Source organism: Myxine glutinosa, chromosome 1, assembly GCF_964187855.1.
Source record: "Myxine glutinosa chromosome 1, kmMyxGlut1.1, whole genome shotgun sequence".
Taxonomy (NCBI): domain Eukaryota; kingdom Metazoa; phylum Chordata; class Myxini; order Myxiniformes; family Myxinidae; genus Myxine; species Myxine glutinosa.
This window is the reverse complement of record NC_136261.1, coordinates 163774223-163789342: the sequence shown is the minus strand read 5'-3', so window position 1 is coordinate 163789342 and position 15120 is coordinate 163774223. Positions and strand designations below refer to the sequence as shown.

Below are 15120 nucleotides of genomic sequence, written 5' to 3'. Positions count from 1 at the left end.
GTCGCCCCGGAGCTTCGCACGGCGGAGTACGTCTTCGTCCGCCACGATGCCCACTGGACACCACTGCAGTCCCCGTACGACGGGACTTTCCGCGTGCTGGAGACCGGGGTGAAGCACTTCACCCTGGACATCGGCGGTACTCCTGACCGCGTTTCTGTGGACCGCCTCAAGCCGGCCCACCTCGACGTGGACCATCCACCGCCAGTGGCCCGACCCCCATGTCGGGGCCGCCCCCCTGCGGGCAGACCCCCGGCACCGCCCAGCCCCGCCGCCACGCCGCCCCCGGTCCTGCACCCATCCCAGGGGCAGCCGGAGGCATCCCAGATGGCATCCCTGCATCCCAGACGCCGCCAGTCGCCAGGGGGCGCTTCGGCCGGGTCATCCGTTTGCCCCGCAAACTGGCCCTTCAGGTGCGCAGGGATTCTGGGGGGGCGCGTGTGGCGGACACGAAAGCACTGACGTGGTGACATCACCCCGCACACCGAGTGGGGGTGGGCCACGCCCGGGAGAGAGGCGTGGCCTCACGATATACACGGGGCGCGCAGCCCTGAGAGTTCAGTGTTACAGTGAGCTCTTGAATAAAGACTCTTACAAATTACCGCGTTGTCCGCTTCCTCCTTGTTTACAAACAGCGCGCGTAACACCGCGCTTTAGTGCATCCTTTACACAGCAGTGGTGTATAAAATAATCCCTATATAACCTGCGTGATGGTGTCCTCACATTTACTTTATGAATTTTAGCCATTACTCTCACGTTACCCTTCCCCCTTTAAATTTTCGTTTTTACGGAGTAGCCCATAGGGCAATTTGTCTGTCTGTATGTCCCCACAGACATACACCAATCAGAGCTGAGGATCTGGTCACATGACAGGGGAATAGCGTCTAGTAACCATTAAACTTTATTTTAAAGATCATGGATCCAAATCGGTAGACTACCTACATCAGAAGATCCACAACCTCAGTTACATCCAGACAGTCAAGTCAGCCCATCAATGCAACATCACAATTCAAACTTTACTGAAGGTGGCACAGGAATGTGGAATTTATTACCTCCACCAACAAAGGTGGATGGAGGTTATGTTTTCACCCCTGTCTGTCCGTTTGTCTGTTCGTTTGTCTGTCCGTTTGTCTATGTGTCCGTTTGTGAACAGAATATCTCAAAAAGTTGTGGACAGATTCGGACAAAATTTGGCAGAGATGTAGCATATGTGACAAGGACGAAATGATTAGATTTTGGTGAAGTTCCAGATTCGGATCCAGCTACTATAATTTTTTAGGTGATTCTTCACCATTGGGAGATTGGGCCAAAATCGATACATAGTAGGTTATCTCAAAAGGTTGTGGACGGATTCAGACGAAATTTGGCAGAGAGGTAGCATGTGTGACAAGGAAGAAATTATTCGATTTTGGTGAAGATCTGGATCCGGATCCAGCGAGTAGAATTTTTAAAGTGATTCTTCAACATTGAGTGATATGGCGAACCAGGCGGAGGTATGCTCTCTACTAAGTGTCGTTCTAGTTGGTTCATTGTTTGCCATTCGCTGTTTTTTTTACCCAAGTCATTCACAAACTGGCTGTCCGTGTGTATGGTGTGTGTATGTGTGTGCATGTGTACATGTGTGTGAGTGTGTGTGTGTGTGTGTGTGTGTGTGTGTGTGTGTGTGTGTGTGCACACGCACAAAATATGTACAATATGTCACGCACAAGACCCATGTACACAACATACCACTGCACAAAATGTCACATATAACATGTGTGTATACAATACAACATGTGCACAATATGTATATAATGCATAAAAATAATGTGTGCATACAATACACAGCATATGATGTCATGATAAACAAAAAAAACATGCCAAAGCAAAACCAAAAGCAGAACCAAAAACAGAAACAAAGCCAAACATGTGTATAAACACGACCCATGCACGTGTGTGTGTGTGTGTATGTGTGTGTGTGTGTGTGTGTGTGTGTGTGTGTGTGTGTGTGTGTGTGTGTGTGTGTGTGTGTATGCATGCATCATCATCACCGGTGCTCATCTTTCCCAGTTCCCTCCTCCCACTCGGGTCCACCAAATCTCAGGCTCCCCTTCCAATCAGGCTGCCAAATCTCAGCCCCCCTTTCCACTCTGGTATACCAAATCTCTAGCCTCCCTTCCACTTGGATCCGCCAAATCTCAGCCCCCTCTCCCCCCTTCTACTCAGGTCCGCCAAATATCAGCCCCCCTTCCACTCTGGTATGCCAAATATCTGGCGTCCCTTCCACTTGGGTCCGCCAAACCTTAGCCCCCCCCCCCCTCTCTACCACTCGCGTCCGTCAAATGTCAAGCTCCCCTTCCACTCGGGTGTGTATGTGTGTGTGCATTTAAGGTATTATATACAGTGCATTCAGAAAGTATTCAGACCCCTTCACTTTTTTCACATTTTGTTATGTTGCAGCCTTATGCTGAAATCGTTTAAATTCGTTTTTTCCCTCATCAAGCTCCACTCAATACCCCATAATGACGAAGAGAAAACAGGATTTTAGAAAGTTTTGCAAATTTATTAAAAAGAAAAAACTGAAATATCACATTGACATAAGTATTCAGACCCTTTGCTATGACACTTGAAATTTAGCTCAGGTGCCTCCCATTTCTCTTGATCATCTTTGAGATGTTTCTACACCTTGATTGGAGTCCACCTGTGGTAAATTCAATTGATTGGACATGATTTGGAAAGGCACACACCTGTCTAATTAAGGTCTCACAGGTGACAATGCATATCAGAGCAAAAACCAAGCCATGAGGTCGAAGGAACTGCCTGCAGAGCTCAGAGACAGGATTGTGTCGAGGCACAGATCTGGGGAAGCCTACAAAAAAAATTCTGCTGCATTGAAGGTTCCCAGAGCACAGTGGCCTCCATAATTCTTAAATGGAAGAAGTTTGGAACAACCAGGACTCTCCCTAGAGCTGGCTGCCCGGCCAAACTGAGCAATCGGGGGAGAATGGTCTTGGTAAGAGAGGTGACCAAGAACCCGATGGTCACTCTGGCTGAGCTCCAGAATTTCCTGTGTGGAGATGGGAGAAACTTCCAGAAGGACAACAATCACTGAAACACTCCACCGATCTGCAAGCCTCTCCTCAGTGAAAGACACATGAAAGCCCGCTTGTAGTTTGCAAAAGAGCACCTCAAGGACTCTCAGACTGCGAGAAACAAGATTCTGTGGTCTGATGAAAGCAAGATTGAACTGTTTGGCTTCCGTCTGGCCACTCTGCCATAGTTTGTGTGTGTGTGTGTGTGTGTGTGTGTGTGTGTGTGTGTGTGTGTGTGTGTGTGTGTGTGTGTGTGTGGTAGAATTGTGAGGAACAGAAATGAAAAAACGAGATGTATGTGTGTGGCAGCTCCAGTACGAGCCTTCGACCATGTATATAAAAAAGGAGGAAGAAAATGTTAAATGTCTCTCCCTCTTTCTCCATTCAGACACGTACTATTTGGTACAACAACATTAGGGGTCTGTGGCTATCTCACTGTTACTTGTTGGCATCTCTTATGTTTGTTTGAGGGAAGTGTTTCAGAATTCCAACATCGAGGATCATCCCATCTCTCTTTCTTGTCACTGCTCACATTACTTTCTCTTTGAAAACCACGTGTCCCTTTGATACTATTCCATCAAAAATGTTACCTTCAATTCTCCCACTCCTGCAATTATTAAATGTATTAAATAATTAATCCCATACATTATCCTCATTTAAGAGAGCTCTTATTTTTCCAATCTTAAAGTAACCTTCATTAGATATTAATGATGCCCAGAACTAGAGACTTATCTTCGACAGACACAAAGTGATGTGAAGGGAACAAAAACATCTCGATGCATCACGAAACGACGAGAAAAGTTGAAAAAAAAAAGAAGTAGTTTTACGACACCATAAACAGCCCAGCCAACAAACGACAGCAGTCAGACAGGACTATCTAGTCTGACACGACTCAATTTTGAAGCGATTTTCACGGAGCTGAGGAAACTACATTGTGTTGATACAATACTGTTTGCTCGACCTTCTCCCATTTCTCATACCCATCAAACCTGCACATTTCGTAACCTAATCCTCTCTGAATTACTCCACCAATAAAAACACATTTCGTAACCTAATCCCATTCTCCCATTTCTCATACCCATCAAACCCGCACATTTCGTAACCTAACCCCATTCTCCCATTTCTCATACCCATCAAACCAGCACATTTCGTAACCTAATCCCATTCTCCCATTTCTCATACCCATCAAACCCGCACATTTCGTAACCTAACCCCATTCTCCCATTTCTCATACCCATCAAACCCGCACATTTCGTAACCTAATCCTCTCTGAATTACTCCACCAATAAAAACACATTTCGTAACCTAACCCCATTCTCCCATTTCTCATACCCATCAAACCTGCACATTTCGTAACCTAACCCCATTCTCCCATTTCTCATACCCATCAAACCCGCACATTTCGTAACCTAACCCCATTCTCCCATTTCTCATACCCATCAAACCCGCACATTTCGTAACCTAACCCCATTCTCCCATTTCTCATACCCATCAAACCCGCACATTTCGTAACCTAATCCCATTCTCCCATTTCTCATACCCATCAAACCCGCACATTTCGTAACCTAATCCCATTCTCCCATTTCTCATACCCATCAAACCCGCACATTTCGTAACCTAACCCCATTCTCCCATTTCTCATACCCATCAAACCTGCACATTTCGTAACCTAATCCTCTCTGAATTACTCCACCAATAAAAACACATTTCGTAACCTAACCCCATTCTCCCATTTCTCATACCCATCAAACCTGCACATTTCGTAACCTAATCCTCTCTGAATTACTCCACCAATAAAAACACATTTCGTAACCTAATCCCATTCTCCCATTTCTCATACCCATCAAACCCGCACATTTCGTAACCTAATCCCATTCTCCCATTTCTCATACCCATCAAACCCGCACATTTCGTAACCTAACCCCATTCTCCCATTTCTCATACCCATCAAACCTGCACATTTCGTAACCTAATCCTCTCTGAATTACTCCACCAATAAAAACACATTTCGTAACCTAATCCCATTCTCCCATTTCTCATACCCATCAAACCAGCACATTTCGTAACCTAACCCCATTCTCCCATTTCTCATACCCATCAAACCCGCACATTTCGTAACCTAACCCCATTCTCCCATTTCTCATACCCATCAAACCAGCACATTTCGTAACCTAACCCCATTCTCCCATTTCTCATACCCATCAAACCAGCACATTTCGTAACCTAACCCCATTCTCCCATTTCTCATACCCATCAAACCAGCACATTTCGTAACCTAATCCCATTCTCCCATTTCTCATACCCATCAAACCAGCACATTTCGTAACCTAATCCCATTCTCCCATTTCTCATACCCATCAAACCCGCACATTTCGTAACCTAACCCCATTCTCCCATTTCTCATACCCATCAAACCTGCACATTTCGTAACCTAACCCCATTCTCCCATTTCTCATACCCATCAAACCCGCACATTTCGTAACCTAACCCCATTCTCCCATTTCTCATACCCATCAAACCTGCACATTTCGTAACCTAATCCCATTCTCCCATTTCTCATACCCATCAAACCCGCACATTTCGTAACCTAACCCCATTCTCCCATTTCTCATACCCATCAAACCCGCACATTTCGTAACCTAATCCCATTCTCCCATTTCTCATACCCATCAAACCCGCACATTTCGTAACCTAATCCCATTCTCCCATTTCTCATACCCATCAAACCCGCACATTTCGTAACCTAACCCCATTCTCCCATTTCTCATACCCATCAAACCCGCACATTTCGTAACCTAATCCCATTCTCCCATTTCTCATACCCATCAAACCCGCACATTTCGTAACCTAATCCCATTCTCCCATTTCTCATACCCATCAAACCCGCACATTTCGTAACCTAACCCCATTCTCCCATTTCTCATACCCATCAAACCCGCACATTTCGTAACCTAACCCCATTCTCCCATTTCTCATACCCATCAAACCCGCACATTTCGTAACCTAACCCCATTCTCCCATTTCTCATACCCATCAAACCAGCACATTTCGTAACCTAATCCCATTCTCCCATTTCTCATACCCATCAAACCCGCACATTTCGTAACCTAACCCCATTCTCCCATTTCTCATACCCATCAAACCTGCACATTTCGTAACCTAACCCCATTCTCCCATTTCTCATACCCATCAAACCTGCACATTTCGTAACCTAACCCCATTCTCCCATTTCTCATACCCATCAAACCCGCACATTTCGTAACCTAACCCCATTCTCCCATTTCTCATACCCATCAAACCTGCACATTTCGTAACCTAATCCCATTCTCCCATTTCTCATACCCATCAAACCCGCACATTTCGTAACCTAACCCCATTCTCCCATTTCTCATACCCATCAAACCCGCACATTTCGTAACCTAATCCCATTCTCCCATTTCTCATACCCATCAAACCCGCACATTTCGTAACCTAATCCCATTCTCCCATTTCTCATACCCATCAAACCCGCACATTTCGTAACCTAATCCCATTCTCCCATTTCTCATACCCATCAAACCCGCACATTTCGTAACCTAACCCCATTCTCCCATTTCTCATACCCATCAAACCCGCACATTTCGTAACCTAACCCCATTCTCCCATTTCTCATACCCATCAAACCCGCACATTTCGTAACCTAACCCCATTCTCCCATTTCTCATACCCATCAAACCCGCACATTTCGTAACCTAACCCCATTCTCCCATTTCTCATACCCATCAAACCCGCACATTTCGTAACCTAATCCCATTCTCCCATTTCTCATACCCATCAAACCTGCACATTTCGTAACCTAACCCCATTCTCCCATTTCTCATACCCATCAAACCTGCACATTTCGTAACCTAACCCCATTCTCCCATTTCTCATACCCATCAAACCCGCACATTTCGTAACCTAATCCCATTCTCCCATTTCTCATACCCATCAAACCCGCACATTTCGTAACCTAACCCCATTCTCCCATTTCTCATACCCATCAAACCCGCACATTTCGTAACCTAACCCCATTCTCCCATTTCTCATACCCATCAAACCCGCACATTTCGTAACCTAACCCCATTCTCCCATTTCTCATACCCATCAAACCCGCACATTTCGTAACCTAACCCCATTCTCCCATTTCTCATACCCATCAAACCCGCACATTTCGTAACCTAACCCCATTCTCCCATTTCTCATACCCATCAAACCCGCACATTTCGTAACCTAACCCCATTCTCCCATTTCTCATACCCATCAAACCCGCACATTTCGTAACCTAATCCCATTCTCCCATTTCTCATACCCATCAAACCCGCACATTTCGTAACCTAATCCCATTCTCCCATTTCTCATACCCATCAAACCCGCACATTTCGTAACCTAACCCCATTCTCCCATTTCTCATACCCATCAAACCCGCACATTTCGTAACCTAACCCCATTCTCCCATTTCTCATACCCATCAAACCCGCACATTTCGTAACCTAATCCCATTCTCCCATTTCTCATACCCATCAAACCCGCACATTTCGTAACCTAATCCTCTCTGAATTACTCCACCAATAAAAACACATTTCACACACAGGAAATACATGTACTTCACAATTATCACTGTTGACTAAAATTTAAAGCTCCTTCATCTGCCATATAATACACAATGTCAGTTTGTGTGTTTGCACAGATGTCTGTTCCCCTAAATAAGGGTTCGATTTAATAAAGACCAATCTTTTAACATGAATGTGTGTTCACTGCGGTCTATATTTGAGGATAAAACAAACTCGGAAAAACATTTTCCATAAAAGGGTAATTGTATGTCTGTTCTATTGGAAACGTAGACGGTGGCTTGCAAACGGAGCCTCAATGGCGGTGTACAGAAGCGTTTAAAAAAAAATAACAATAAATACAATGTGCAGAGGGAGGTGAAATTGGCTGCACGAGTGTAACGTGAGCAGAGTAAAAGGAGTGTTGATTTACATCCGTAGAATGTCTTACAAATAAAGAAGATATCCTGGTGTTGGCTTAGCGGTTAGGGTGCCGGCTGGGGATCCTAGGATCCTGGGTTCGCAATCCCGGTCGATCGCTGAATTAACGCCAGGGGGGTTGACTCAGCCTGTCATCCTTCCGAGGTCGGCAAATTGAGTACCAGCTTGCTGAGATGAATGATCAATGATCCGGTTTAGAATAGGTACACCGTATCCCCGCGCATCGTAAGAGCGTGACCAAGGGTTGGCGTCAGGAAGGGCATCCGGCCATAAAAACATTGCCTCAAAACAGGGAACCATGATTGTCATGGGGCCCGCAAGGCCAACCCCCGCTCTAGCGGGGAAAATGGCCTTAAAACGATCATTCATTCATATTCAAGCACACCTCATCGCCGAGCCTTCAGACTTTGGCACACATCACAAGGCTGCACCGTCGAATAAACTGTTCCAACCCTTCATTGTTGATGTTTTTTTTTACTACTTTTATTGTATTACATGCATTCCTCGCATTGGCATATAATTAATTAATTCCTCCTTTCCTGTCATTTTTTTCTTTCTTGCATAGTCTTACCAACTGTTGCTGTTATGTGTTGTCCCTCCTCAAGTAGCCCTCCAGTACTCAATTCCCATTGAAAATATTCCTGAATCCTTCCAATGTATATGCCTCTCAACCTTCTGAAAGCACTTCTTTTGTTTGCAAAATTATTCCCACTGCTCCCTAAATGCCAAACATTGTTGCAATTTACAATTGTTGCACCAATTTCACAACCACAGATTAACGTCCAATTAATTGCTCTCCACTCATGAATTGTTTCATCTTACCTATTTTTTTAAATCCCACAAAAAAGCCTCACCACTGCTTGCTTTCTTCCAAAATTCTTTCAAAATTCAAAATTCTTCAAAAATCGTCACCATTCCAAAACCCATTTCTTTGAAATCCACAGAGTAAACTTTGCCATTTAAGTACACTCCTACATGTAATATTACCAACATGCTGCAGCCATAAACCCGGCACGACACCGTACACTCTTTTTGAAATATCAATCGCTCCAGTCCCCTCAATGTAGCATAAAACTCAATTATATGCTCCTTTCTGCAGAAATCTGAAGCAACATTGCTCATCCTTTAATTTCCAACCAATACCACCTCAATGGTTTCTTGCTTCCTGTCCTTCCACAACCTCTCTCCAACAATGGCCACCCGCACCCCTCCACACTGCTAACTGCCTGCTGCCTCTGCATCATTGCCTGCCACATCAGTAAACTCCCTCCTCACACAAACCATCTCCCATCTACAAACTGTTCTCACTCCCTCATCTCCTGTAATATTAGCAAATTTGCTTTCAGGCAGCGATTTCAGCACGTACCATTCTTAAAGTGTATGGCATAACTCGGCTAGGGTCAGGTTTGAGCCACTGATCCTCCCCTCACTTCCTCCCACCCCTCCCCCCCCCCCCCCCCACCAACCAACTTCTCCATGCCCCACTCCTCGACTCAGAGACTATGCTGCAAACATTACAGCAATAAATTTCAACTTAATACAGTACAAAATTCCCCCACCACCCACGAACATCCTCTTACATTTCATGTAGTCATCACCAAAGTCCCTCACTTCTCTATTGCACACTTTGCTTCACTGACTTTTGCCTTCTTTGCTGATAACCATATTTTCTAACTCCCTCACCATTCTTCATGCTGAATTGCGACTTAATGTTCTCTAGCCTCCAACCCAATCCTCTGAAATAGTACTTGCACAATGAACTGAAACCCAACCTGGCAAAATAGCAATGAACCAACACCTCTATTAAAAAAAACAGTGTTATGTTGCATGCAATGCATGAGGTTTCAAACAACGTGTTATTCATAAACTAACCCAAATGATAACTTTTCTTCAAAGAAAGAACACAAAATTTACCGTTACATATCCACCGCACTTCATCCAAGAATAAAAGCACAAATTTCAAGACTATTACACACTTCAACATTTCATGCTCGGCCAAGAGTCACGGGGCTACAAACTCACAAGCGATAAGACTACGTGTAGCATGTTTGCACATCTATACCTGGTTTCTAAGAGAATGTTTGCAGCTCTCTTTTGTCCCACTGAGGATCCAGTTCAGCTCCTCTCCCAATGTGAGGTCATCGAAGCCAGAGGCAAGGCTTCCAACACAATGGTTCACAGCATATGTACCCTTCCATTGCAATGCTGTCACACTGGAATTTTGAAAAGCCTGTTGGAATCATATGGAAAACAAGTTACATTATTTTCACATTTCCCATTATACTTATCCTGAAAAAGACTCTACTGAAAACTACTTTATTTATAAAGACTGATTTCATTCAATAAAACTAGCATGGGTCAGCTCGCTGCACTCATCTCACCACACGTCACTACAGAGGCACGGGCTTGTTTAAACTGACGATAATGACCTGACTGAATTTGAGTTGCTGTGTTGTCATGATTTACACCAATCATAATACAAACATTTCTTTTGCACAAATGTATTTGCAATATTGGTTATATTATTTATTTGTAATCAAAAAAGGTCCAAGTGGCCTAAAGCTCCAAATGGTCAAGGCTCCATGCTGGTTTAATGGGTATAAAGTCTGTTACAGGTCTTTGGGGTCTTAAGGGTCTTCATGGTCTGTAATTGTCTTGAGGATCTTTGTGTCTCAGGGTATTTTGGGTCCTCTAGGTCTTTGGGGGTATTTTGGGTCTTTCGGTCTGTAAGGGTCTTTGAGGTCTTTTGTGTCCTTTTGGGTATTTAAGGCTCTTTGGAGTATTTCGACAGTCTAAAGTCTAAGGTATCATCAGTCTAAAGGGTCGAAAGGTATATTCCAACAGTACGTAATTAATAGACATACATAATTAATTGACAGGATGCAACCGACATCAAACAGTATGTAATTAATAGATGTATAGTCACATGGCTTCACATGTTTTTTGCCGACTTCACATGGTCACATGTTTTTCAGTTTTATATGTATATGTGGGGGTTACCCCCATTGGGACATAATCCACATGCACGGGTCCAGTGGGGCTATTGCTTGTATGGGCGTGGCGTGCGCTCGGTTGTTGGAGCCACACCTCCGTAAGAGTGAGTTGCGTTGTTAAAGATGCGTGAGTTCCGGTTTAGTTAGTTCTGTTGGAATAAAGGAGCTTTGAACAAGCTGAGAAGTGTCTCGTCCTCTCGTCATCCGCAACTCCTACATTCGTGACCCCGTCTTGCTCTCGACGTTTTCGGAGCTTCAAACGAACATGGCGACAAGCGCAGTTTCGATTAAACTGCCGGAGTTTTGGGAACGACAGGCTGCCGTCTGGTTCGCACAAGCTGAGGCCCAATTCGCCATTCGGAGCATTTCTGCTGACAACACGAAGTATTGTTATGTCGTGTCTGCGCTCAGCGGCTCCACTGCGACCAGGGTGGTGAACCTTCTCCAGGATCCTCCGAAGGGCCGCAAGTACGAGACGCTAAAGGCGCTGCTGCTCGTAACCTTCGAGCTCACTGAGGCCGAGCGCGCCCGCCAGCTACTTTTTCTACCCGGGCTGGGCGACTCCACGCCGTCGGAGCTTATGGACCACATGTTGTCTCTCCTGGGCAGCCACCGACCATGTTTCCTCTTCAAAGAACTCTTCCTGCAACAGCTGCCAGGTCAGGTACGGACAGCCCTGGCCAACTCGTCTGTTAAGGAGTTCCGCGCCCTGGACAAGGAAGCAGACAAGTTTTTCTCCGCAGACAAGACAAGTCCGCAGACAAGACAGCAATGTAGTGCGGCCGCATGGGACCCCGGCCCCGTCGAGCCTGCGCCGCTGGCGGACACCGTCGCGGCCGCCATTATGGCCCGGCGGCGGAAGGCCCCAGGCTTGTGCTTTTACCACGTAAGGTTTGGGCCGAAGGCCAGGGCATGCCGGCCACCCTGCAGCTTCAGCGAGTGGGGAAACAGGAGGGCCGGCACTCATTAACTGCCATGAGCGTCGGCCTTTCGGGCAGTTTGTTGTTCATTTCGGACACCGACTCCGGACGTTGTTTCCTCTGCGACACAGGGGCCCAGGTGAGCATTCTACCTGTGTCGGCATTGGACCGGGAGGCCGGGAGTCACGGCCCCGCCCTGGAAGCCGCCAATGGCAACGCTATTCAGACTTTTGGCAAACGGACCGTGGCACTGTGCTTGGGCGGGCAGCGGTTTAAATGGGATTTTGTCACGGCGAAGGTGTCCACCCCCTTGCTGGGCGCTGATTTCCTCTCCGCCAACGGCCTATTGGTGGATGTTAAAAATCGGCGGCTCATTAATGCGGAGACATTCAGTTCTCTTCCATGCTCGCTGAGCGGGTCCGCCTCGACGAGGCTCGAGTGCACGCTCTCGACCTCCGATGAGTTCGCCCGCCTCCTTACCGAGTTCCCGGCCCTTACACGGCCCACCTTTTCGGCCGTTGTCGTCAAGCACGGAGTGGAGCATCACATTCCGACCACCGGCACGCCTGTCTATGCCCGGGCTCGACGCCTCGACCCGGGGAAACTCACTATCACAAAGGCGGAGTTTGACATGTTGGAGCGTCTTGGTATCATGCGACGGTCCGACAGCCCGTGGGCCTCGCCTCTCCACATTGCGCCGAAGCCGGGTGGCGGTTGGTGCCCGTGCGGGGATTATCACCACCTTAATGACACCACTACCCCCGACCGCTACCTAATCCCGCACATCCAGGATTTTTCTGCCCACTTCGCCGGTAAAGTTTTTTTTTCTAAGGTGGACCTCGTTCGCGGTTACCACCAGGTCCCTGTCCGGCCGCAGGACGTTCCTAAGACCGCGGTGATTACACCGTTCTGGCTTTTCAAATTCCTCCGTATGCCTTTTGGGCTCAAGAACGCGGCCCAGGCTTTCCAGCGCCTGCTGGACAGCGTGTTGCGGGATTTGCCGTTTCTGTTCGTCTACCTGGACGATATCCTCATCGCCAGCGCTTCCAGGACGGAGCACATGCTTCACCTCCGAGCGCACTTTGAACGCCTCAGTCAGCACGGCCTGATCATTAACCCGGCCAAGTGCTTGTTCGGGGTGGCTTCAATTGATTTTCTCGGCCACCGCATCACGAAGGAGGGGGCCGTCCCACTGCCGTCTAAAGTGGAGGCTGTGAAAGGTTTTCCGCGCCCCCTCACCCTCAAGGCCCTGCAGGAGTTTTTGGGCACAGTGAACTTTTACCATCATTTTGTGCCCCGTGCGGCCCAGCTGATGCGGCTCCTTTATGAGGCCCCTCTAGGGCAAGCCTACCAAACGCACCATTGACTGGACCGGGGAGATGGCCAAGGCTTTCACGGATGCTAAACTGGCCCTCACCAGCGCAACCATGCTGGCACATCCATCGCCCGATGCACCGATGGCTCTCACCACGGACGCTTCGGACTATGTGGTTGGCGCCGTGCACGAGCAGTGGGTCAACGGGGCGTGGCAGCCACTTGTTTTTTTTAGCCGGCAGCTCCGCCCTAACGAACGAAAGTACAGTACCTCGATCGTGAGCTCCTAGGCCTCTACCTAGCTGTCCGACACTTCCGTTACCTGTTGGAAGCCAGCCCGTTCACGGCGTTTGTGGACCACAAGCCCCTGGTGTTTGCCATGGCCAAGGTCTCGGAGCCGTGGTCTGCCCATCAACAATGCCAGCTCTCATTCATTTCCGAGTTCAAGACGGACATCCAACATGTTGCTGGGGAGGATAATACGGTCGCCGATTGTCTCTCCCGGTCCATAGTCGGCGCGGTTCACCTTGGCATCGACTACGCCCGCATGGCAGCCAATCAGATCGCTGACCCGGAGGTCCAGGCCTGCAGGGCAGCGGTCACGGGGCTTCGACTGTCTGACGTGCCGTTCAAGGACACGGGCACCACGCTACTGTGCGACGTTTCTTTGGGTCAGCCTCGCCCCGTCGTACCCACCAGCTGGACACGGCTGGTGTTCGATGCCGTCCACGGTCTTTCTCACCCGGGCAGGAAGGCGTCACAAAAGTTGGTGGCGGCGAAGTTCGTTTGGCACTGGCTCAGGAAGGAAGTGCGCGACTGGGCCAACACCTGCATCAAGTGTCAGCGCTCGAAGGTGCATCGCCCCGAGCGACGGTTTGACCAGGTTAACGTGGCCCTGGTGCCTTACGACAGGCCTTTCCGCGTCTGGAGACCGGGGACAAGTCCTTCATGGTCGACATCGGCGGCAAACTGGACCACCTTTCGGTGGACCGCCTGAAGCCGGCTCACTTGGACCTAGACCAACCCCCTCGGTTGGCTCAACCCCCGAAAACGGACTTTGCCCGTGCGAGTGAATTCAGGGGGGGGTGCATGTGGGAGTTACCCCATTGGGACATAATCCACAGGCATGGGTCCAGTGGGGCTATTGCTTGTATGGGCGTGGCGTGCACTTGGTTGTTGGAGCCACGCCCCCGTAAAAGTGAGTTGCGTTGTAAAAGATGCGTGAGTTCCGGTATAGTTAGTTCTGTTGGAATGAAGGAGCTTTGAACAAGCTGAGAAGTGTCTCGTCCTCTCGTCATCCGCAACTCCTACATATATATATATATATATATATATATATATATATATATATATATATATATATATATATATATATATATATATATATATATATATGAAGAAGAAGAAGACATGGTCATCACAAATACATACATACATACATATATGTTACATACACACATTACATACATACACACATACATATATACTTTTGCGGTTTTGGGAAAACACTAAAATGTAATGGCAACCACCATACAGGTCCCTTCGAATAGTTATTGCATACCAGACCATTATCTTAGTCCCTTCCCCCTATTTCGGGTTATTAAGTCGATATGCGTTGAGGAAAGGAAATATAGGTCCTCCACTTATAAGGGAAGCTACCAGGCATTGCACCAGGCTAAAAGGGATACCATGGTGTCCAGGTTCAGAAACCGACCAATCAGGGTGAAAGGGGCGGAGTTACAGGCTCCACCAATCGGGAGCCAGGAAACCTCCAAGATTCCCCGTCCCCCCGTCCCCCTTGGAAGGTGAACAAAGG

General features: G+C 47.4%; 1 protein-coding gene across 1 annotated transcript in view; it reads right to left on the bottom strand.

The window, feature by feature from the left end:
- The window catches only part of LOC137430786 (uncharacterized), a 311105-nt gene that overhangs the window by 12163 nt on the left and 283822 nt on the right, over positions 1-15120 (bottom strand). Inside the window, exon 22 of the mRNA XM_078771248.1 lies at positions 10140-10307. Within this exon, the coding sequence (XP_078627374.1) occupies positions 10140-10307 (168 nt within the window). The remainder of the gene's footprint in view (positions 1-10139; positions 10308-15120) is intronic.